This window comes from Acomys minous, assembly GCF_964271855.1.
Source record: "Acomys minous genome assembly, chromosome: 9".
Taxonomy (NCBI): Eukaryota; Metazoa; Chordata; class Mammalia; order Rodentia; family Muridae; genus Acomys; species Acomys minous.
In genome coordinates, this window is record NC_140490.1 from 47,489,817 (window position 1) to 47,514,909 (window position 25,093).

Genomic DNA, 25,093 nt, shown 5'->3' on the forward strand with positions numbered 1-25,093 from the left:
CACAACCACAGGCTCCAAGGGATAAGATTTCAATGCCTACTTTAAATTAAGGACTTATTTATTTGATGAGTGTTTGCTTGCCTGTGCGCCCGAGGAGGCCAGAAGACAGCATAGGATCCCTTGGAACTTGGGTTAACAAAAGGTTGAGAGCAGCTGGGGGTCGGTTTTCCCAAAAGAGCAACGAGTGTCCTCAACTCCTGCACTGCCTCTCAGTCTCTTGGATGCGTGGTTTTGTTTTGTGTTATTATCGTTTTTTTAAGATTTTAATTTTTACTTTATGTGAAAGGGTATTTTGGCTGCATGTATGCCTGTGTACCACCTGTGTGCGGTGCCTTCAGAGGCCAGTAGAGGGTACAAAATCTTCAGAGACTGGAGTTTCAGATGATCACAAACCGCTTCAGTGAGATGCCATGTCATGTAGGTGCTGGAAATGGAACCCAGGTCCTCTGGAAGAGTAGCCATCGCTCTTAATTGCTGAGCCATCTTTCCAGCCCTGGGTGTTTCGTTTAAAATACTGAACAATGTAAAACTGCCACTGTTGGAAGGTGCCACAACAGCACTTAACATAGGGAAGGTATCTTGCTTATTGAAGGGGGCTGGAAGATGTGAACAATTTTGAGACTAACAGGAGGTAATATCCCATAGGGCCAGACCGAGGGATTAAAAACAAAACAACAAACCCAAGAACATTCATAATCACAGAATTGAATTTTAATTTCCTGGCAGCTGGATACAGGACAGCGTATAGGAAGCAAAGCTAGGAAGTTTAGTGAGGAGAATGCCTCCGTAACCAAATGTTGAGAAGCGCCATGTGGGGCTAAATTGTGAGCCTCAGGGGCTGTGAATCCTGTTACAGAAATAGCCGAGGGCCTGTAGCCAAGAGCCTACAAAAGTGTCTGGCGCGCAGCGTTTGTATGTGTGTGATTTGTTGAAGAACTAAGTGGAGCGACAGAGCAGGTGTATAGCACTAGGAATGGGGGCGGCCAGGGGGGCGCGGCAAACTGCAGTAAGACCCTCCTAGGTGGCCTGAATTAGGAGGTCCTGAAACAAGGCGGGCGTGACTAAGGAATAACAGTAAAGTATTGCTTAATGTCAGGCTTCCTGGGAGCTGGAGGTCTGACTCAGCGGTACAGCGGTAGACCGCATATGCAAGTCAGTCGCATCACTGGGCACCCGTTGGTGACAGACGGAACCCCTCATATTTAGACCACCTGCCACACGTGGTTTACCATAATAAGTATCTCTCCGCCCTCAGTGTGGCCTCTGGAAAACAGGACGAACAAAGCTGTTCTTGCTTGTGTGGTTTCTATAGCACCGCACACAGTACGTACTCAATAAAATTCTCCATAAAGTAGTCGATGAATGAGCGAATTTGGACATTCACGCAAAATCGAGATTTCCCCGGATCCAAAGTCTGTTAGGCTGGAGCGTGTTTCAAAACGCCTGGCACAAAGTAAGCGCCGCCCTCAAGCACTTGTTGAACCAAACAGAGTAAATCTGCTTCGCTCAGTTCCGCCCAGGCAGGGAGATCTGGCTTTGGCAGAAGCACAGACTGTGTTGCTGTTACATTCTTACGTAAGAGTTAATGAATCCTCCCTGCTCTCTATACTCCTCCCATTACAAGGGCGCAAGGGAAAGAAAATAAGCGCAATATTTACAAACACTCGGTTCTGGTGGTCCATTTCAAATTCATTTCTAGTCTCGGCTCACCACAAAGAGTTTAAAATACAACTGCAGAGCTCGGTGTAGGGCGCCGAGGGGCGGTGCGCTGTGGATTTCGTGGGAGGCATAAGAATGGCGTGTATTAGGCCTGCGCACCCAGCACTCTGTGCAAAGCCCCTCAATACCGCCTCAGGGCTCTCGGCGGTGAGGGTGACAGCGGCCCCTGAAGGTGACTCGAGCTCGAGGCGGTGTCCGTGAGGTGCCCGCAGGCTCTGGAGTAGGGAAAGCAAAGATTCACTCCTCCCCCCCCCCCCCCCCAGGCCCAGCTGCCTGGAGCCCAAGGCAGCCTTTGCAGGGCGCCCCTTCCTGGGTCCCAGCTGCCCAGAGCCCAGAGCCCAGAGCCTATTGCCTTTGCAAAGCGCTCCTTCCCGGTTCCCAGCTACCGGGAACCCAGGGCCTTTGTAAATCGTCCCTTCTCGGCTCCCACCTCCCAGTTTGCAGCGGCCTTACATCCCGGGCGCGGCCCCCGGAGCGGAAGATGGCGACGCTGCCCGGCCCCCGGCGGCCGCGAGGGGCCGCGGTGCTGCGCGCACGGCCCGGCCCGAGCGGCTAGAGCGGCGCCTGGGCCCGCGGCCTCCTCCCGACGCCGCGCCCCGCCCCGCCCCGCGCCCGCCCCTCCCCGGGCCCGGCCGTACCCCGCGTCGCTCTCCCCCGGGATGGCCCGCGCGCCTCGGCGCTGCGTCTCGGAGCTCTCGGCGGAGCGGCGGCGGCCGCGCTCGGGGGGCGCGCGGCTGCGGCTGCGGCTGCGGCGGCGCGGCGCTTGAAGGGGCCGCGTCGGGCGGAGCAGGGCGCCGCCAACATGTCGGATACGAAGGTAAAAGTTGCCGTCCGGGTCCGGCCCATGAACCGAAGAGGTGAGCAGCTTTTCCCAGCTCTTTTTGCATTTCTGCTCCGGCCGAGGGCGGGGGTGACGGTGGGGGGCAACTTTGCAAACTGTAGGGCGGCGGGGGTCGGGGACACCGGGTGGCTCGGAGTGGCTCCGGGTGGAGGCGGCGCCCAGGCTCTGGCCGCGGCCACTGTGTGCCCCGGGCGCCGTCTCCCTGCTTGCCCGTACCGAGCCACGCGCGCCGGCTGCGGACACAGATGCTCCACTTTGCAACATCGCCCTGCCCCTGTGCTTTCAGAGCTGGAACTGAACACCAAGTGCGTGGTGGAGATGGAAGGGAACCAGACGGTCCTGCACCCTCCTCCTTCCAACACCAAGCAGGGAGAAAGGTAAATCCCACCCCGCCGGCTCCTGCCAAGTTTCAGCCCGGAAAACCCGAGCGCGCTCTCCCATTGTTAGCGATGGTGGCTTTAAGTTTGTCCCAAGCTCATATGGGAAGCGCTTGCAAGTGCAGGGTCCCCTCCTCTCTCCGTACCCACCTCTTCTTGTCCCCTCTCATCCAGAGCGCTGTCTCCGAGGCAGGGAACCCTGGCCAGAGTCAGCACTCCGGCTTCCAAGCTCCTAGAACGTGAAGGGACCGGATGGAGCCCTGGAAATGTGTAGCTCAGACCACATTTTACAGATAGATAAGCCGGTATCTGAAGTGTGCAAATGACCAACCCAAGGCCTTATTGATGGAGTCCAGCTCCCGCGATTCTTAACCCTGTCCTGTTTGTCCCCTTTAGCGGAACTGCTTAGGGATGTTGTATGTGAAATGGGTGCTGGGAGCCTATAAAGCAAACATCTTAGTTCATGGCCTAATCGTTTAAAATCTTTAGGTAGTTGGAAGTGGTGAGTTGGGATGATGTCCAGAGAAGTAATGCGGGCATTTTGCTTTGGAAGGAAACAAATAGAGCCCTGACCTGGAGCTATTTAGACACTGGGATGGGGGACGTCTAAAAGGGGCTGCGTTTTCTAGATGGCAAGGCATTTGCATTTGAAAAGTCGTAACTGTGGGATCCTTATTAATTCTGCTGTGTTCCATGCAGTGGTATGGGAAAATGCCCCCCAAAATAATCTGAATATTTGACATTTTTCTAGTAAGCTCCTGAGAAGGAATTAGTTGGGATTCATTCGGTATGGCTTTGTAGGAGCTTGTAAAAATAGAAAAGAAAACTGAGATTCCAAGTCAGCTTGGAAATGAGTATGATTTGGTCCCTGGAAGTCACCTGTTGACTGATGGAGCTACACATTAGGAGTGGATTCCGCTGCTCTTTAGAGTTTCCCTGAAGACAGACTGTGAAGTGGGGTTTGCTACTTTATTGCTAACTGTGGCAGCTGCTTCCTTCTACAATCAAGGCCCATTGCAGGTCAGCCTTGCTAAATTTGGGGGTCGGATTGTTGTGAGGGATAAGACTGGACATTTTTTGTATTGAACCTAGAGTGTTCCATTCCCTTTGCAAACATTCTGCATTTCCCAGTAGATTTTTTTTTTTTCGAGACAGGGTCTCTCTGTGTAGCCTTGGCTGTCCTGGACTCACTTTGTAGACCAGGCTGGCCTTGAACTCACAGTGATCCTCCTGCCTCTGCCTCCCGAGTGCTGGGATTAAAGGCGTGCACCACCATACCCGGCTCCTAGCAGATTCTTATAGTGACATTTAATGGCTAAGTTATTTTACTTTTATAGAAATGGATGTATCCTTGGACAGTATCTTTTAGACCCTTTACAGTGTTTTTAGACGTATGGATAGCAGTGTAGATGGTATATTTTATGGTGGGCACAAGTAGACCTGTCGAGTAAACTATTTACAGATTAAATAGATGCCTATGTCATGTCACTGCTTTTTTTTTTTTCTCCTTTCAAAAGTGGATCTTTATAATATTATTTCAGAAGACCACTTCCTTGGCTTCAGTTCTTTAAGGCAGCCTGGGAAACAGGTGGATTGTTTAGCTTCTCTTAGGAAGCCAAGGCTTCGGTTTCCCTGGCTTGGTATCCATGTATTACCCTTCCCTTTTCCTTTAATACCTGCAGCCGTGTGTGTTTGTGTGTGTGTGTGTGTGTGTGTGTGTGTGTGTGTGTGTGTGTGTGAGAGAGAGAGAGAGAGAGAGAGAGAGAGAGAGAAAGAGAGAGAGAGAGAATGCATGCTCATTCACTCTGAGGTGGTGGGGATGGAGTCAAGATTGGTAGGCACGCTGGGCATGTGTTCCTAACCACTGTCACCAGCTCTTGTCGCCATTCCTAAACCCTGACGATGCTAGTGTTGTCTGCTGTTGAACGAAGGGAAGCCTTGAAGAGAACTAATAACTCTGCGTAGTTGGTGGTAAATGCTGTGATATGACTTGGTCATTCTTAGGGCCACTGGGTTAGATCTTTTTAAGTGAGGATCTGTGGATTGGGACCTGGACATTTATCTACTGGCACACTGACTTGGGTAGACCCTTATCTGGAGCTGTAAGAAGCCAGCTGAACTGTGGGGTGATCTCTTGTTCTGGGTAGACAGGTCTGATTGTTTGTGTGGCCGATGGGCCCTCTCTGGGTCTGCCCATGTCCTTACTGGCTGTTCGGTTTCTAGACCCGAGAAGTCCACACAAAGCTTCTCCGCTCAGGTTAGGATGATGGTCAGGTTGGTTGGTTGTTGCAGGAAGGAAGACACCAAGTGCATTTTGATGTCCACTCTGCAGCTTGGTTTCATATTTCTTCGAGGAACTTCCCCTTAAAGCAACAGCACCTTTAAAAATAGAAACAGTTCTTCCCTTGGGCTGTGGCTGGGTAATCACAACTGTGCTTTATGGTATATTTGCAATTCATTTGTGTCAATCGTTATTTTGGATAGAGCTCAGAGCAAGACAAGGGTGAGTGGGTGGAATACCGAGAGTGTAATGCAACCTTCTGGGAATTCCCAGGTTTGAAAAGTGAGAGGTCCTTAAATAAATACTGGCAGCTTGTCAGATTGAGAAGTAGTGGTTTCTGAGGTTACGAAAGATTACCCACGCATTCATAGAAGCTCAGAGTTAGTTACTGGGTCAAAGTTTTCAGTGTTACCAGTAAGAACAAGGGAGATAAAGACATTGACTTTTAGGAAAAGAAACAGGCTTCACTTTCTTTCATATCTTCTTTTATGGGACTGCATTATTAATGACCAAAAGATCAGAGAACTTCTCAGACTAAGGGTCTGAGAAGGGTTTGTTTTGAGGCTGAAATTCCAGCATTATAACTCCGCACAGGTCCAGGCTAATAGCTGGCCAGCAAACAGTTCGTCAGTCTACAATGCTAAGACCTATAGGACTTGTTTCTTGTGATGCTACAGCATTGTTATCAGGGCCACACTTACACAGTTTTCTGCCAGTACCAGGCTTGACCCACTGGAGCCCAAGGACAGCTGCAGATAGGCACTTATGCCAGGGCCCCTCCCTCACCTCTGAGAATTGTGGGAAGGAAGAGGAAAAAATATTTTAAATGCACCATAGTAATTGCAGAGGTGTATCTTTGCCTTTGTGTACACCGCATTGTTTTTAAACTCCCCACTTCTGTCTTGCTGGAGGCTGTGCGCTCCCTGAAGGCAGGCGCCTTGTGCTGGTTCCCCTTGTGCCCAAGGCCCCACACAGCACCTGGCACATGATAGCTGCTATGTGACAAAAGCATGAAGGGGTGTGGCTGCCGCTCAGGGTAGGTCGTCTGCTGAGGCAGCTGGCTTCAGGCTGCTCAGATGCAGGTTCACTTTGCAAGATGAGGTCAAAGTCTTTTGTTAAGGAAAGTAAAAACATTTCAGCCACAGATTACTTCTGGGCAATTCTTTGTGTAGGGTGAGGGGTGGGATGTACTGACCAGGCAGTTAGCCCTGGGTGCAGATTGAATGACAGCTCCAGGTTTGTCCATATGGATGGAAGACGTCAGGCAGGGTCGTCTTCTCAGCCCTGCGGGCAGCATCCCTCCCTACCCTCTTTCCTTATTTATTTTATTTCTTTGGTTTTTATGTGACAAGATCTCATGTAGCTCATGCTAGCCTTGAACATGCTAAGTAGAGGAGGCTGGCTTTGAACTCTGAACCCTCCTGCCTATGTCTTCCAGGTGCTGGGTTACAGGCCTGTGTCACCACATCTGGTTCTTTCCTCATTTATTTATTATTTCAGTTTTCTGAAGGTATAGGAATATATCTGTATATACACAGAGAAGCATGTATCTTGCTTATATATATTAAAATAAATATTTTTATATCTTTTAATATCAGTATAGGCTTATTTGCTTTCTATCTACCCTGGATGACAGTAATGTTTGTTTTTTTTTTTTTTAAAGATACAGATCTTTGTGACATGGATCTGATTCCTACATGTCAGTAAAATAATATGATAAACTTATGTTTCTTAGGAGATATTGTTACAATTTTATGCCAGTAAATTGGAAGTTATACATCATAGTGAAGTTCATATTTATTTCTAGCCCCGGAGGAAAAGGGTATACTAACTGGGTCTTTAATCCCAGCCCTTGGAAAGCAGAGGTGGGAGGGTGTGTGTGTGAATTTTTAGACTTTGAGGCTAGCTTGGCTTATATAGTGAGTCCGAGGCTATCCAGGGCTAATGGTGAGATTCTGTCAAAAAAAAAAAAAACAAAACCAAAACAACAACAAAAACCAGGCATGGTGGCTTACACGTTTAGGCAGGAGGATCTCTTAGTTTCAGGCCAACCTGGTCTGTAGAGCAAGTTCAAGGACAGCCAGGGCTATTACACAGAGAAATCCATTTTCAGATGAGATTGGGCACATTCAGCATGGTAAGGCTGTAAACTGAGAAATCCATTTTCAAACAAACAAACAAAAAGAAAGAAAGGGAAAAAAAAGCATTCTGGGTAGAGTACAGGCTTGTAGCAAGAGGCATCGAAGTTGTTAATTTTTTACCCATTCTTTTCACCTTGCACACAACACACAGTGGACCATGGGAAATATATGAAGGAGGCTCAGGTGGAATGCTACTGCACCACTGCAGTGTATTTTCCAGTTTACACATCTTATCACGGATGTTTCTAGAATGGTTCCTCTGTTCAAGAAAATTAAAGTATTAATTAGCAAGATAGACGCTAAGAGTGAGCAGCATGCCACGTTATGAAGTCAGGTTGAGGACCGGAGGTTTGGTCTATTTTGTGTTGGTACCTCTCTCTCTGGCTTTATTACTGAGTTGGTTATTAGAGTACATGGTAAAGTTTAGGTTTTACTAGTACAGGAAGGAGGGCACATTTTTCCTACGTGATACTGGAGTTTGAAGGAGCTTGACAGTGGAATATTTTCATTAGCTGCCAGCATTCCTAATTTGTTTCAAAGGAAAGGTTTGTTGAAGTCTCATTTTTGTTGTTGTTGTTGTTGTTGTTGTTGTTGTTGTTGTTTCTTTGTAGACCAGGCTGGCCTCGAACTCACAGAGCTCTGCCTGCCTCTGCCTCCAGAGTGCTGGGATTATAGACATGGTAATCTTAGTCTTAGTCTTTTAGAAGGAAGACTAAAAGCAATTATTGTCTGGCATAAAGTGATTTTAAAATGATTTGGAGGAACTGGGGATGGTGGTTCTTAACTGATCCCAGCACCTAGGATGTGAAGGAAGAATCACCTTGCATTCCAGGCAGTTGAGGATTGCAGAGTGAGCCCCCCTCCCCCCCACCAGGCTGGTCTAAGGTGAGACTCCACCAATAAAACAACCTAAATAAACCAGGTGTGGTGGTGCATGCCTGTAATCCCAGTACTCAGGGAGGCAGAACACGCAGATCTCTGTGAGTTTCAGGCCAGCTTGGTCTACAAAGTGAGTCCAGGACAGTCAAGGTTACACAGAGAAACCCTGTCTTGAAACAAAGACAAAAACAACCCCCCCCCTAAATAATGGCTAGGTATGTGGCCCAGTGGTAGAGCATTTGCTTAGCATTTGTGAAGCCACAAATTGGGTTCAATCCCCACTGCTCCCCACCCAATTTTATTGTGGTGACATTTCAGACTAAATTTATATTTTGAATGTGTGTGTATAAACATGTATTATAAGGGTTCATGTAAGTATACTCTTAATGTGCAATGGCCATTTTATTTCTGTTCTAATTCATTTAAAAATGGTGGTTGGGACTTTTCTGAGCTTTCCCCCCCCCCCCCCCCCCCCGACAACTCACTAATGAGTCACAAACATATAATTTGCAGCAAAACACAGGTTTATTAAGATTGTAGGCTCTGATATTTATTTTTTAATTTTTACACTGCTTCTCCTGGACCGTTCCCCCACCCTCTCTTTGTTTGTTTTGTTTGTGAGACGTTCTTGCTGTGTAACAGCTCAGGCTGGCTTGGACCATGAAGCCCAGTTGGCTTGAAGTCCTTCATGTTCTTCCTGCTTCCACAGTGCTGAGTGTGCCGCACTGCCTGCTGGGAGATTCTTCCACTTGTCTTCCAAAAGTTAGGCTCATTTTTTTTCTTTTCTGCGATTACATAACTTCCAAGATCCCCTTTCTTTTGGTGTATTTTTAAAAATAGCCTCTTGTTTGTTTGTTGTGGAATTTCTCTGAGGATACTAAACACACACACACACACACACACACACACACACACACACACACACACACAAACACACACACACAGTTCATTATTTTGTTTTCATCCCTCCTGTCAGAGCCATCTGCAGCCTTACCTGTCTGGTCTCTGGCTTCTGTGGGGCAGGATGTAGGTGTGGGCTTTGTTTTCAGTGCTTACCTGCTTCATTCCCAGCACATAGAACACATTTTGTAAACTCTCTCCGCTGGTGTGATTATTTATTACCGAAAGCTTTGGTTAGCCTCCCTTTCTGCTTAAAGTACAACTAGAAAACTGGAAGCAAGAGCACAGGTAAAGGCCAGAATTGCACACCGCGGCTGTGACAGCTTTCCACTACTCCTGTTATGACGAGCCTTAGCTGTGCTTAGGACAAAGTGCTAGGGAAGGAAACCTCTTTTAATCATATTTTTGTGTTTCTATTGCAAACATTTCATTAAGAAATTGTTTTAGCCTCTGTTAGTTTAAGAGACATACTCCTATTGTGCTTTTTTCTTTTTTCTTTTCTTTCTTTCTTTCTTTCTTTCTTTCTTTCTTTCTTTCTTTCTTTCTTTCTTTCTTTCTTTCTTTTTAAGGCCCTAAGACAATCCGAATGATACCAACTGGCTAGTGTACTATTCTCCCAGTTAGCTGCTTCTGGCAAAATTGAGAGATAAATGGAAAACTTGGAGGATTGTTTTCAACTGGCAGTAAAAATTACACATGCCATGGCCTCGTACCTTAAAGAAAACTTACTGAAGTAAGTTAACCGCAATGGTGGGCATCCCAGAGACTTCAAGGCTCCTCACACTCGTGTTGCCTTTCTCCAGGTCTTCTGGGGAACCAGAGCAGAGACGGTGTTTGCATGTTTAGAATGTAAAGCTGTCTCCAGAACATTCTCTGCACAGGAAACAAAATAGCTGAGAAATGACCAGGACACACAGAAACACTCAGATCACTTTGTACCTCAGCAAAGTGAGAAATTAACGAAAGCCGGACAGCAGAGCAGTCAGTAGGGAAATGTGCTAACGTGTGTATGCAGCTTTCAGCAATCTAGAACTGACTTAGTAGGAGTGGTGGTGCATGCCTATAATCCCAGGGCTCTGGACTTGGAGGCAGGGGGATGAGGAGTTACATAAGAACCTTCTCCCAAAAATACACTTAAAAATACTTTTAAACAAATAGACAAATGGGTTGATCTATGAGATTCATCAACGGGCTTTCAAAAGAAGGTCACAATATGAAACATTTCAGGAAATTTACACTTGAAAGATAATATATATATATATATATATATATATATATATATATATATATATGAGAGATTCCTCTTTGGAAATTAGTTTAAATGGCATCAACACCTGACAAGAAGATAACAGCACATGCAGAGTCAGGTTTTCATATCTTTCTCTAAGATTTCATTTGGAAAAAGTAATTTTTGTATTTGTCGATGTGAGATTCAGAAGGGAAAGTGGGTGGTCCATGTAGCCCTTCTCTTGAGATAATCACTCCTTTTGCCCTGCTTGGATGTTGTCATCCCTCCCGGATCCTTCTGTCCTCTTTGGCCCAGCACCATCAATTCTAAGTTCTAAATAGAAGCCTCACCTAAACGGTGAAAATGTTAGCAGTTAACTCTTTCTTCAGACTCAACAGAACTCAGGGCAAGTTTGCCAGCCCTGAAATAAGCCTGTTTCCTTCGGACCAACTTAAGTGTCCCAAATACTGGCCTTTGAGTAGTGGTCAACTCGGGCTTATTCAACCAAAGAGCTGGTTCTCCAAGCACTCTGTATTAACCACCCCTGTGTCGTTGCTATGAACAAAATGCCTGGCACGGACAGCCTAAGGGAGAAGATGTTTATGTTGTGTAACGGTTTCTGAAGGTCTCCGTCCGTGTGGCAAGGAAGGCATGGCAGAGTTCCTGACAGAGGGAGTGTGGCCAGAGTGCGGCGGGCGCCGGGGTCTGGGCTCTGACCTCAAAGCTTCCTGAATCTCCACAAGTAAATTGTTCTCCCTTCTCTCCCCACACACGCCCTTATTAGCCCATCAGGCCCCAAGATGGAGCTTCCACACCGAGCTGCTTTCTTCTCAAGATCACCAGCTCTTCAATAACCCTGATTCCTTCTAACTCCAGCTCTCAAGTATTGGCCTGTTGTGGCCCACTTACTTCCAATAGCATCTGGGCTCCAGAATCTGAGAGTCAGCGCTCCAAGTCCCTTCATTTGATTGAATCCAAGGATGATATCTTGTTACCATGAGACTGGGTAATTGTTCAGAGTCATTGATAAACCAGTTGAATGTTCCAAGAAAGTTAACAGCTTCAAAACTATCTTCAATAAAAAAAAAAAAAGCCCAATTAAATTGCACTGCTCTTAACTCAGGAACTTGATGCTTGCTTCTCATGGGTAGCCACTGTTGCAAACTATTAGCCTAGTTTAACAAGCTAAGCTTTAAACCCAGTTTTACAACCCAAGGGCTCTCCTGCCAGGTGTGTCTGATTAAAACCCTCAGTGTCTGTTCTTCCTTGAATTGAGGAGAAGGTGGAAGGAATCAGTGAAGTCTCCTGGGTACCGTGAACTTGCTGGATGCTATGTTGTGAGGAGACTGAGGCTCTTTTTTCCAGGCTCATGGGCCCCAGTTTCCTGTTTCAGGTCTTTGGTATTCCCAGTGGGGGACCCGTGGTTAGCTGTGCACTGTGCTGAACTGAGAGTTCCGGGTGGTGCCTAGCACTGCTGCGGATACGACCTGTATCTCTGAGCTAGCCATCGGCGGAGCACTTTTGCCTCTTAAGTTCCTTCATTGGTACAATTGATATCTGGATTAGATCATCTGTAAGGTCTTCCCCCCCCCCCCCCAAATTCTAAAAATCAGATTTACCCACATACGATACTTAAATACAGAGCCCAGTCAGACAAAGTAGGCAGCAGACAAAGCGGCTGAAATGGGCTACCTTTTAATTTATGTCTTTTCCGAGTGTCAGGAGCTGTGGGGAGGACAAGGGAGACCGTTGGTGGGAGGCTTGGCTGGTGCGCGGTAGCTGACTTGAGGCTTGAAGGTGTCAAGTGAAATAAGACAGCGCTAGCTCCAGACATGGAGGTTCTTATCAACTAGCTGGCTGGGGCCCAGGGAGCTTGCAGATATTCCCTCTCTTTCCTCAGCTAGAAAGGTGGCTTTCCGTTGCGCCTACGGGACATTATAAAAACCTTTTGATTGGAACCTTCTAATTAGATGCCATCATTACAGGGGGTGTGTGTGTGTGTAGCTGTTTTGTGTAGCAAGGCATGAAACATCATATAGGGTGGACTAAATGACATACCCAGAGCTGTTAGCGTACAGCTTCCTGGGGAGGCTCACGTGCTCTGCCTGGCCGGTGAGCTGCCCCCAGTCACCGAGACAAGGTCTTACTGTGTAGCTGTTTGGTCTGAAACTTACTGTATAGACTAGGCTGGTCTCAGCTCACAGAGATCCTCTGCCTCTGCCTCCTAAGTGCTGGCATTTAAAGTTCAGGCCACTATGACCACCTCTTTTCTTTTCTTTCTTTCTTTTTTTTTTTTTTAAATAAGTTGTTTTCCATTTTTAAATTGAATGTGTGGGGTGGTCTGTGCACCTGTGAGTGCAGGTACCCGAGGAAGCCAGAAGAGGGCGTCAGATTCACCCTGGACCTGGGGTTATAGGTGGTTGTCAGTTCACAGACATGGCTGCTGGTAATAAAAGTCAGGTCCTCTGCAGGAGCAGTCTGTGCTTTCACTAACTCTGGCTTGGTTTGTTTCTGAGGGTTTTGTTACAGCCTATCAAACTGTAGTTCCTCCCTAAGACTTACACTTGACCTCAACCCAAAAGCAGAGTAGCCCCTCCTTTTGAGGTCAGGGCAGTGCTTTACATGACCCAGGCTAGCCTTGAGCTTTCTATGTAGCCACAGCTGGCTTAGAGCCTATGGCCTCCACTTCCGGAGAGCTGGAATTACAGGTCTTGGTCCTTTTTCTTCATACGCAGGATGGAGATTTGGCTCCCTGTAGCCTTTATGAGTCTGGGCCGCAGGTATGATGAGCTTTGCTGCTGTCAAGCTCAAGGAAGGCGTCTGTTTGCCATTCTGTGAGGAAGGAAGCAAGTTCTGGGCCTTTGGTTTTTCTTTTTTTTTTTTTTTTAAGACATGGAACCGGAAGAAAGCTTCTGAGGAAAGGGAAGCTTAGCCCTTCTCAGTCAGCTTTTTTTTTTTTTTTTGTTTTGTTTTGTTTTGTTTTTTCGAGACAGGGTTTCTCTGTGTAGTCTTGGCTGTCCTAGACTCGCTTTGTAGTCCAGGCTGGCCTCGAACTCACAGCGATCCGCCTATCTCTGCCTCCCGAGTGCTGGGATTAAAGGCGTGCGCCACCACGCCCGGCCCTCAGTCAGCTTTTTGTGCTGGCTCTGAGAGACACTCCCTGGACTACCCAGCCATCACCAGTGCCCACAGACATTCACAGCCCTCAGGCTGGGAGACTCAGAGGAGAAGCGGGCGGGGAGAATGCTGGTGAACTACGCAGGCATATTCTGTTTTGAATGGTTTTGTGCACAGAGTCACCCTGAGCTCTGGATGTAGCCACAGAGCTTTGTGCAGTTTGTGGCAAAAGGTAAACAAGTCTTTAAAAACACTAAACATTCTAGCCTGGAGTTTAGTGAATCAGTCCGCAGTGGGTGCTCTTCCTGCCGGCCTACCTTGCTAGCTCGCCTGGGGGGGGTGGGAGGGGAAGAATGTTCACGATGTGTAGCTGAGGGCTGCGGAGACAGCTCAGCAGTGAAGATCGCTTGCTGATTGTCCGGAGCTCCTGAGTTCAGTTCCCAGCACCCATGTTGAGCAGCTCACAATCCCCTATCACTCCAGTTTCCAAGGGTACATGTGGCGTATGCTCCCACGGACATACACACAGGCACATATGAGATCTAAACATATGAGCGGCCGAAGTGGTTTCAGTGGTGAGGCATGTGTACTGATCTCCAGATGATCCAAGTTTGGTTTTCCAAGAGCCACCTTGGGCAGCTCACAACTGCCTGGAACTTCAGCTCCAGTGGAGACTGCTGCCCCTGACTTCCTTGGGTACCTACACACATGTGCATACCCACACATGGACATGCCTACACACGTGTGCATACCCACACATGGACATGCCTACACACGTGTGCATACCCACACACGGACATGCCTACACACGTGTGCATACCCACACACGGACATGCCCACACACGTGTGCATACCCACACACGGACATGCCCACACACGTGTGCATACCCACACACGGACATGCCCACACACGTGTGCATACCCACACACGGACATGCCCACACACGTGTGCATACCCACACACGGACATGCCCACACACGTGTGCATACCCACACACGGACATGCCCACACACGTGTGCATACCCACACACGGACATGCCCACACACGTGTGCATACCCACACACGGACATGCCCACACACGTGTGCATACCCACACACGGACATGCCCACACATGTGGACATACCTACACAAAGACATGCCTATTCATGTGTACATACCTCCACACAGACATGCCTACACATGTATACATACCCACACATGGACATGCCTACACACATGTGCATACCACACATAGACATGCCTACACACGTGTACATACCCACACACGGACATGCCTACACACATGTGCATACCCACACACAGACATGCCTACACATGTATACATACCCACACACAGACATGCCTACACATGTGGACATACCCACACAAAGACATGCCTATACACATGTACATACCTCCCCACAGACATTCCTACACACGTGTACATACCCCCACACGATATGCCTATACACATGTACATACTCATATACAGACATGCCCACACACATGTACATACACATACACAGACGTGCACATATTTGTAATTAAAAATAATAAAAGTACATCTTTTAAACATAAATAAAAAATAAGTAAAAATAAAAAGAATTGCTGTTCCTGCAGAAGGTCAGAATCCCATTCCTAGCATCCACGTTGGATGGCTCACAACTACCTGTGACTCTCTAGGTGATCTGACGCCCTCTTCTGGCCTCTATAGGCACCTGCACACATACGCACATACGCACATGTACATAGATTTAAAAACACTAAAACCTTAATGATTTGTATCTGAGGATGTGATGGGAGGTTTGAAGTGGAATGAGGTTTTGGTATTTTCCCTTTTCATTCTCTACCCTTAACTGCCTCTCTTTGTGTAGTTCACTGACGTGTAGGTCCTCATAGTTCAGACTGGAATGGGAAGGTAGAATGGTTGTGTGGCGATGTTGTCACCGGTGAGGGAGGTCCTGAGAAGCTACTCCTATTGAGGTCATTGCGCGGAGAGTGGCGGAAGGGAGGGCTCATCAAGATAGCGGTGTTCAGTTAAGCAGCGTGGATCCAGTTAAACATCTGAAGCTTTGCTATCGAGTTACAAAGAGAGAGAGCAAGTGGGGGAACTTCAGCATGGTGGTGCCTGCTTCTCAGGTTGTCTTGGAGCCTTGAGGTATTGCTGGCTTTGATGGCTGGTTAGTTAGTATTCACCGGTCTACATCTTTGTCGTGTGATCCGCGACGTCGGTGGCTTTTCTGGAATTGCTGTGCTGCCGTTATCCTAACAATGCTTTTCTTGTTTAACCCTCTCTAGCCGTGCTATTATTTAGCCAGCTATTTTCTCCCCCAAACAGTGACATCCAGCTATCCCTTGGATTTCAGACCTGAGAATGAAAACAAATCAAAACAAAACAAACAAACAAACAAACAAACAAAAACCTCACACTTCTAGAAAGAGAACCTAGAGTTTCCCAGCTTCCCTTAACTTGTTCCAAGCAAGCAGCAGGAAGAAAAAAGAGCCACAAAAAAGAGCCACAAAAAGAGCCAGGGAAGGGGTAACCTCAGAATTTAACACTAGCCAATTTTACTTTTGGATTTTTAAATTTTAAAAATTTTCTTATTCTTGGTTTGTTTGTTTGTTTGTTTTTTGAAACAGGGTTTCTCTCCATAGTCCTGGCTGTCCTGGAACTCAGTGTATAGAGCAGGATGGCCTTGAACTCAGAGATCATCTGCCTTTGCCTCCCACGTGCTGGGATTAAAGGTGTGTTGCTATATTACTGTGCCCAGCTCCTTTTATTGAAAAATTGACATATTCATTTTCTCCTCTCCTGGAGACTGGAGGGATATTAATATAGTTGTCCCCGGACAGTGGTATGCAGTTGAATTTCCCTGATGTCTGCTTTGTCTACCAGAAGAAGAATTTGAGTTTCTTGGGCTTTTTGGGTCTTCGGTTACTACAGAGCACAGATGGTTATAGGATTTCACCACCTTAAAACACTGGCCAGTAGGGTGTGATAGTGAGTGTCTGTAGTTCCAGCTACTAGGAGGCTGAGACAGGAGGATGGCTAGAGCCCAGAAATTAGAGGCCAGCCTAGACCAAAAAATAAAAAAATAAAATAAAATAAAAATGGCCAAGGAGTTGCCTTTATTCTGATTTATATTGAATTTTCTTTAAAAAATTTACCTTTGTTTGTTTGTTTTGTGTATGTGGCCATAGCTCTGTGTGGTTATAGAGGACAGTGTGAGGAAGTCGCTTCTCTCTTTCCATGGTCATCAGGCCTGGTGGTGAGTTGGTGAGCACCTCTGCCCCCTGAGCTGTCTCTTCAGCCTGACCCTGGGTTTTCTAAGTGGCAGGCTACGTCTGTCTATCTATAATGGGAGATACTGAGCTAATCCACCATTAGCAGTTAGCCTATGCAGGATTTTTTTTTTTAAGTTACTGTAAGCTACCCTGGGCAGGTTGAATGTCCCTTGTTGGAAATGCTTGGGACTAGAAGTATTTGACTTAGTCAAACTGCGGAGTATTTGTGTGCACATAATGAGGCATCATGGGGCTAAGGGCCAAGTTGTTTCATCTATACTTTATGCACCTAGCCTGCAGGTGACTTCATGCAATGTTTACGGTGCACACGTGGCCTGCCTGTGACATGTCTCAAGAGCTCAGGTGTGGAATTCCCTATTTGGGACATAGCTGCCCTCAAGAAGTTTCGTGTTTTGGGATATTTAGGAGTTTAGACTTTCAGATTTAGAGCCACTTAATCTGCATCTGAAACATAGCTTTCACCCGACGTGGAGAAACTCCATGTTTGCCTTTTTGCAGTGTTTCTGTAGAGATCAGTGGCGCGTAAGGAACCAGCTTTATGTAATGCCTCAGGCATGTGTGTCGTGTGTGTGTGTGTGTGTGTGTGTGTGTGTGTGTGTGTGTGTGTGATGTAGTTGTGTGTCGGCCTAGACCCTGGAGCCATGTCCAAGCTTTTGTCGTTGTGGGGTAAGGCTGTCATGTACAAATTTAACTCTTGAGAACCACACAATAGTTATAAAAAATACTCAAAAATACAAAAAAAAGCATCATTGCAGCTCTGAGTTGGACCACATTCAGAGGCATCCTTGCTACACACAGCTAGCTGTCCGGGTCCGGTGGACTAGGGAGACAAACTGCTTCTTGGAGTCTGATTCTACCACTTTCTAGCTGGAAAATCCAGGACGGACCCTTAGCTTGGCGCACAGTGCCTCAGTTTCCACAGCTGAGTGTAGTGATAGTAGGAGGGCTGTGAGGCTTTACTGCCCCGGGACACGTGAGGATGGCCGACCGGCTTTGCTTCCCCTGTGGCTTCTTATTCATTTCAACTTTCAACAAGGAAGTTCCTGTCTGGTACCTAAAAATAGCAGTTTAGGAAAGAAATAAAGACAGACAGACAGACAGGGAGAAAGGAAGGAAGGAAGGAAGGAAGAAGGAAGGAAGGAAGGAAGGAAATCTTAGGGAAATATAGTGTGGCTCACTCCTATAATCCTAGAAACGAAGGCCAGGGAGCTCCTGCCCCTTCAGGGTCTCTCGGTGAGCTGTAAACAAGGGAATAAAGCAAGTCTCACAATTTTATCTCTAAGTCTTACAGTTTTCTGACAACCTTTTATTTAAATGAGGCATACATTTAAAATTTTTTTTGTTTTATTATTTTAAATTATGTTATGGGAATATGCTGACTGAGTGATGGTGCCTGTGGATGCTATGGGCATTGGTCCCCTTGGAGCTGAGAACAGGTGAGTGTTAGCCACCAGATGTGACTTAGCCACCAAGACTTCTCCCTAGCACACAGCATGCATTTTAATGATTTCCTGTCGTGGTCTCCAATCAGGCACACTACTCTCTCAGATGGGCACAGTGTGTTCTGTGGAGACGGAACCTCCTTATTTATTGGTCGCCCCCTGTCCCTTGGGCAGTTGACAGTTATTCATTTAGGCGAAGAATTTGTGTTTAGAATCTGCAATGTGAATTACCCGTGGGGAGGAAGACTTCCTGAGGAAGAGCGTGTGTGCATAAAGAATGAAGCTGAGGCCTAGGGGTGCTGCACCACCAAAGAGGCAGAAGGTGGAGGGGAAATTTCCGCGTGTCGCAGCCTGTCTGGTGTGCAGAGTAGTCCACACGTGCATGCGTGGCCTTTCCTCCCCTCTGCCGTGTGAGTCATCTTGGCTGCGATCAAGCTTCGTGGCTTTGTAAAGGAGAAGCACAGGTGTGTAGGCTAGGCTTCTGTTTGCTTGTTTGTTTGTTTTTGTTTGTTAACTTGATAAAAAAAAAAAACTAGGATCATCTGGGAAGAGGGAAGCTCGGCCTGAGAAAAATGCTTCCATCAGATTGGCTTAGGGCAAATCTGTAGGGGAATTTTCTTGCTTAATGAGTGATGTGGGAGGGCCAGGCCCACTGGGAGAGGTGCTGCCCTTGGGCATGTGGTCCTGGGAGGTTATAAGAAAGCAGGCTGAGCAAGCCATGAGGAGGAGGAGCAAGCCTGTAAGCAGCATTCCTCCGTGGCCTCTGCTCAGCGCCTGCTTCCAGGTTCTTGTCCTGGCTTTCCTTCCCGAGAGACTGTAAGCTGTAAACAGAAATAAACCCTTTCCTTCCCAAGCTGGCTCTGTGCATGGCTTTATCACAGCAGTAGACTCCTAATGATGGGACAGATGTCTCGCTCTTCGCTTTGCCCCGCCTCTCTCCCACCGAGCTGTCACTCCTCAGGCTCACCTTGGAAGCAAAGAAAGAACACAATGGGGAATCAGAGTCGAGGGTAGAAGGTAGAATATGGAGAGAAGAGGTCTGAGCCTAGAGGAAATGGACTCTCCAGACCACGCTCAAAGCCCGCCGTCTAGAAACCGCAGCAGGCTGGGCTCTGGGAGGCGAGGTCCGGTTAACCGCGCCTGGTCCTGCCGCTGAGCAGGGTAAAGGAGCCTGCAGTATGCCTCAGGTCACCTTGGGCCTCAAATCAGAAAGAGAAAGCCTTAAACATGTCCAATTATCTTTACTAATTAGCAGCTAAGCAGAGCCTGTCAGAAACTGTTCCAGGCACGACACAGAGGGCATGGCTATGTTTGCGTGGCCGGATTCTGGAGAGGCGATCCAATGGTGGGGTGGAAATAAATGAGTCTGCTAGATTATATACCAACTGCAGTTTGTCTGCTTTGATGACTGGCTTTTAAAAAGAAATTAATCAAACTGCAATCTCTGACTTCACACAGTTGGATCGTTGGTAGCTGTGGCCTGGGAGGTTAGTGACAGGGACCCCCCACCCCAACCCCCACCCCACCCCCGCCACCCCCGAAGCCTCTCATTTGCTGAATTCTTTCTATCTTTCTAGTCATGTCAGCAATAGGCTCACGGGGGATAGTGAGCAGATAGGTAGAGTCACTAAAAATCCATAGACTCATTTGTTTAAGCGTCACTGCACCTCTCTCCTCCAGCCACATAGCCAAGCCCTTTTGCCTTGAATAAAACACAATAAACCGTACCGTGAGAGAAGGATTGCTGCACCGGCAGCAGAGTTCATGGGTTAAGAGAGCGGAATCGCAGGCAGAATCTCTTCTGCTGTACTTTCCCCCAGCAAGTGGTACCTGCACGTGCGTAGCAGGTGCCTTTTCTAGACGCTTTGAGATGGAGTACAGTAAGCCTCATGGATGCTGTGCCTGGGGCCACAGGTCTGCTCTAGGGTGATCCGCAGACTGTCTGTCCTGTCACTTGTGGTTCTTCACTTGAGTGTGGGCCTTCTGAGGCCTCTAATTTTTGCATTAGGTTATTACATAATAGTGGGCTCTGTGCTATTGTGTGGCTTTTGGGATCACAGCACTATGGAAGGCGGGTAGCTGTGCCTCCCGGAGCCTTCTGCAGTCCTGGGGCTTGGACCCAGGGCCGCGTGCATGTTTGGCAAGCTCTCTACCACTGCGCTGGCTGGAGCAGGGCTGTCCAAGTGCAGCTCTAGAGCCGAATCCCGTTGACGGTCGCTGCTTCGGGCTGACAGGCAGAGGCTGCCACTGCTTAGCACTCCATGACATAAGGGATGGTTACTCAGCCAAAAGGTCACCCAGTGTTTGGCAGGAGTTCCCATTGTAAAGGATTACTGACTGCACAGTCTGCCTGGCAGCCTTAGCTTGGGGGTTTATACAGGAACTAATGAGAGGGAATTGTGCTCTAGGCAAAGTCATGGAACCAGGAGTTCATTTCCAGAAAGGCCCCCGAGTCTATGTTGTGGCGTGGTGCGTGGTCTCAGACTTGGTGGGGCATGGGACTACACAGCTCCAGCTTGGGCATTCCTGTGAGCCTCCCTCGTTGTGGGAAGAGAGGAAAGAATTGAGAGGACGGAGAGCCACTGGCCAGTCGTCAGCATCTCCAGTCAGCAGGAGTCATTGCCTGCGAATGTCATGCCCACTACCCATCTTCCTCCTGAGGGGTGAAGGCATCTCTGGATACCTCTCACCCTACAGCTCCCAAGCGGCAATTGGATCTATGCTGCCTATTGATGTATTTGCACAGCAAGCGCGTCAAAGCTTTATGGTCCTGTCTGGAGCATGCGCACCGGTGATGCTCCTGAATTTGTCACTCCGCCCGGCATTCTTGGCATTCTCTCAACATGCGGACCTTTGCACGGAAGTCACATGAGAATGGCATGTTGCAGGGATAACTTAGAATCTGCGTTCATATTGTAAAGAAAGCCACTGGTAGACGTTAGCAGGTCTTTATTAATACTTTACAGAGTTGGCCAAGCCAAGCTTTCCACTTTTATTTAACAAGCTCCTGGCCAGTAAGTTGCTGGTGATACATCATACACTGGTTACCAAACATGAGCAGAGTCCCGGGGCCAGAAATCTCAGCAGGAGGGCGGAAGAACACGGCTGGCCAGCTGAGAGCAGGAAACCACGCTGAGAGTCTCGGAAGTAAAACTAGCTGAGAAGTGGTGGCCCGTGGCAGCCTGGATGCTGGCGTGCTTCATAACCCTGGAGACTGAACAGGTGACTTGGCTCCTGGGATCAGTCTTTGTTACAAAGTTTTTGATTATTCCTCTATGCCTGAGACAAATAAATTCTCCTTTTTTATTTTTTTATTTTTTCTGGGTGGTTGAGTGTGAGTGAGGTCGTCTTCCCTTCTCCCCAGCACTTTTCAAACGTCAAAGCACTGGATGAAGAGGTTTCTAGTTCTGTCATCATTCGTTGTCATTGTTTGTGGGGTTGGGGATCAAACCATGGCTTCTTGCATCCTAAGAAATAATCTCTCTTTAAACCACAACTCCAGTCTCCTAGGATGATGATGATGATGATGATGATGATGATGATGACGACGATGACGACGATGACGACGATGCTTAATCCTAGCAATGCCTGAATGGCTTTTCAGGAACTCACAGCTAACATCTGCCTATGCTGGCACCTATACTCCCCTCCTTTTTTTTTTTTTTAAGCTCAAGTAATTTTGTTTTTAATGCCATTAGTACTCGTTCTAAACATGGCACCTATTCACCTCTGGAAACTTAGGAAACACAGGTTAGAGATAAAATACTTACCAGATGGTCAGCAGTTGAGTGCATTCCGTGGCAGATGTGTAGTCACTTTTACCGCTGGGATGCATAACTCCTCTTCAAGCTCCAGGAGAGGCCGCTGTGTATAGCCTCTAGGTAGCTGCATCACACGTGCCCTCTCAGCCCCAATTCCATCTCCTCGAAGTTTTCTCTCACTCTTTCCTTAGCATCTCCTTTCTACAAACTTTCCTTCCTGAGATGACTTTGCTTCTGAGGAAGGACTCATACCACAGGGGGACCCTGCACCGCAGAGCCAGCCTAGGTCCTGACGGATAATTCAGAATTTTCTTTTGCCCCTTAGTGAAGCCGTGCTTGAACACTAGCCAGGAACTCGTTGCCCACGTAGGTGTGCCTCTTGGTACTTGACCTTATAAAGCTTGGTGACCTTGGGTGAACTGCTGCCACTCACGGTGGTGTCACCAGCCAGATAAAGTGCTCAGTGTTGGCTGTTTTAGTGGGAACCAGAGCACAAGACAGAGGAATGACACACAAGTAGTACAATAATTGGGAGCAAAGATTCTTGGAAATAACTTCTCACAGTTATCGGGTGGGAAGATGCAGTTAGGTGATTCTGTGCCTGCCCCATGCAGAAACCTCCAGGATGTTATGTGTTACAGTGGATGTCTTAGATGCTCTGTTTATTAGTCATCCTTCCTCCCTCTCTCTCCCTCTCTCTCTCTCTATGTTTCTTCTCCTTCTTTCCCTCCTCCTTCCTCTTTTCCCATCCTCTCCCTCTCATTCCCCCCCCTCCTCTTCTCCTCGTCCTCCTTTTTTGAGACAGGTTCTCTCATAGAGCCCAGGCTGGCCTTGAACTCACTGTATAGCTAAGAATAATCTTGAACGCCTGAATCTCCCAAGTGCTGGGGTACAGGTGCACCCTACTATGCCCAGCGTGAGAGTCTTCTTATTTGTGGTCCGTTTTTGTTCACTGTAAAAAACACACTCCAAAATTCTGAATACTTACTGTTTCAAAAAATATATATCCTTTTAGTGGAAAAAAATTTAGAAACAATAAATGGGAACAACAGGCCGTTTCCCATGTGTACTTAAGTTGTTCTGTGGGACCACCTTAGAGGAAATGAAAAAAACAGCATAAGTTTCATGAGTTAACATTGATGGTTTTCATTTTAGCTTCACCTCTTTTTTTTTTTACCCACATAGGTTCAAAAATTTTAACCCTATTCCAAATTAGTACTTTAAACAAAATTACACTATTTATTTGTGTGTGTGTGTGTGTGTGTGTGTGTGTGTGTGTGTGTGTGTGTGTGTGTTGAAAAGTGCTTTCATACTGTGTCACACCTGTGGAGGTTAGGGGACAACTTGCACCATGTGGATCTCAGGGATTAAATATGTGTCAGGCTTGGTAACAGGTGCCTTATCCTGAGGAGCCATTTCTCTGGGCTCAGATAAGTACCTTTTAATTTGTTGGGTTTGTGGCTATTGGACTAATTTACAGTTATTGTTTAAACAAATGTATCTGTTAGTATAAAAGTGAATCTAACAGACATGAACGAAGTCAAGCTCCGTGCTGGGCCGGTCCTGAGAGCTAACAACACAGGCATCTCCAGTCGCCCTGGAAACACCCACTAACGATGCACAGTCAGATTGCTTTGTTTTGAGTCACTTGTAATATTTTCCCCCTTTCCTGCTGCTAAAAAGAGAATGGAACTTTTGACTCAGTGAGAGCTCTGTGAATTTTTGCAAAGACCAGAAACCAGTTTCTGCATTTGAAGGCTGGGTTCTCTCAATAATTGCTGAAATGGTTGGCCATTGAATTGGCCTGTTGGCGATGCGACAAGAGACGAGAGCTCCATTCTCCCCAAATTTGATTGTCACATTTGAAAGCTGGTCTTGGACAGTCAAGTTTCAGAGGGTTTGTATGCCTGGCCTTAGCGGCAACATTTTTTTTTTTCTCCTCTGCCTTTCTCCCTTCCTTCCTTCCTTCCCTTTTCAGTATGAGGGATAAAGCTAGAGCTGATGGATGCTCCAGCAACATTGTGCTTATGAGTCCTCTTGTTTGATCGATTGATTGATAGGTTGGTTGGTTGATTTTTAACTTTGGACAGAATCTCACTGAATTACCCATACTTTCCTTGAACGTATATCCCTCCTTCCTCAGCCTCCCAAGGCTTGGGATCATCCGAGTGCACCACCAGGATAACGAAAATGACATTTCTTTATCACCAGGTTGTATTTGTCTAAATGTCTAAAGATTCAGCGTGCCTTAGATATATCCAGAGCAGCATTAAGAAGTACTAGAGCAAGTTAACTGAGGAGCCTAGGAAGCTCGTGGCCTTTTATTTAGGGCACACAAGCATCAGTGGATGTCCCTCTACTTTTTAGGATTCTAAAACACATTTAGATGGGGATTAAACTTGAGCCAAACCTGGAGCTGTACAGGTGGCAGTGTGACCTGCGCGCGTGCAAAATTTGCCTGGAGTATCATTTCTGCTTCTGTTTATTTCCCACCAAATCCCTGAAAATACTGTTTTCCATTCGAGAAAGCAATATTGCTCTATCTCTGTGGAACAGTACCCACTCCATATTTTATTTCTTGTAATAACTGACATTTTCCATGGTTTTTATACACTTGTCTTCCTTTTACTCTAGTGGCTCACTCAGTAGTAATTCTCTTCCTCCTCCTCCTCCTCCTCCTTTTCCTCCTCCTCCTCCTCCTCATCATTATTTTATCATTTTCCTGTAGTATAGAGTAAGGTATAGTGAGCCGCACCCTCAGCTGATGATGCCATCTTCTAAGAGCCACAGATAAGATTTATTAGGCTACCTTTTCAGACCAGTAAATGATCACACCATGTGAAAACTAGAAAACCGGACTTACCTGAATAACATTGACACTTTTAAAAAAAAAAAAAAGTTTTATGTTCTATGAGAAGTAATGGAGCAGCTACAACGCAGGCAGTGTAAACAGAATGAAAGGAGTTAACGGAGCTGACTTGCCTTAACCTAAATAGTTAGGTCCTGCATAATAGACGACTTTCAGCCCACCCTTATTAAGGTATAATTTACCTAAGATAAAACGCACCCGTTCAAGGGTGGCCCTTCTTGAAGGTACCCTGTAGCCACCACCACCAGCA

General features: G+C 47.0%; 1 protein-coding gene and 1 long non-coding RNA gene across 6 annotated transcripts in view; one reads left to right on the forward strand and one right to left on the reverse strand.

Moving 5' to 3' along the window:
* The first annotated feature begins 2,385 nt into the window (after positions 1-2,385).
* Positions 2,386-25,093, forward strand: part of KIF13A (kinesin family member 13A) — a 185,215-nt gene continuing 162,507 nt past the window's right edge. For 4 of the 5 annotated variants that reach the window (XM_084795083.1, XM_084795085.1, XM_084795084.1 and 1 more), the window contains exons 1-2: positions 2,386-2,576; positions 2,847-2,937. In XM_084795083.1, the coding sequence (XP_084651209.1) occupies positions 2,522-2,576; positions 2,847-2,937 (146 nt within the window). In that variant the 5' untranslated portion in view covers positions 2,386-2,521. The remainder of the gene's footprint in view (positions 2,577-2,846; positions 2,938-25,093) is intronic. The other variant, XM_084795087.1, reaches the window with a different exon arrangement.
* LOC311604884 lies at positions 18,332-20,728 on the reverse strand. The gene is made up of 2 exons (XR_014781720.1): positions 19,942-20,728; positions 18,332-19,180 (listed from the first exon to the last, which is right to left on the reverse strand). It is a non-coding gene; the product is annotated as an uncharacterized lncRNA (long non-coding RNA).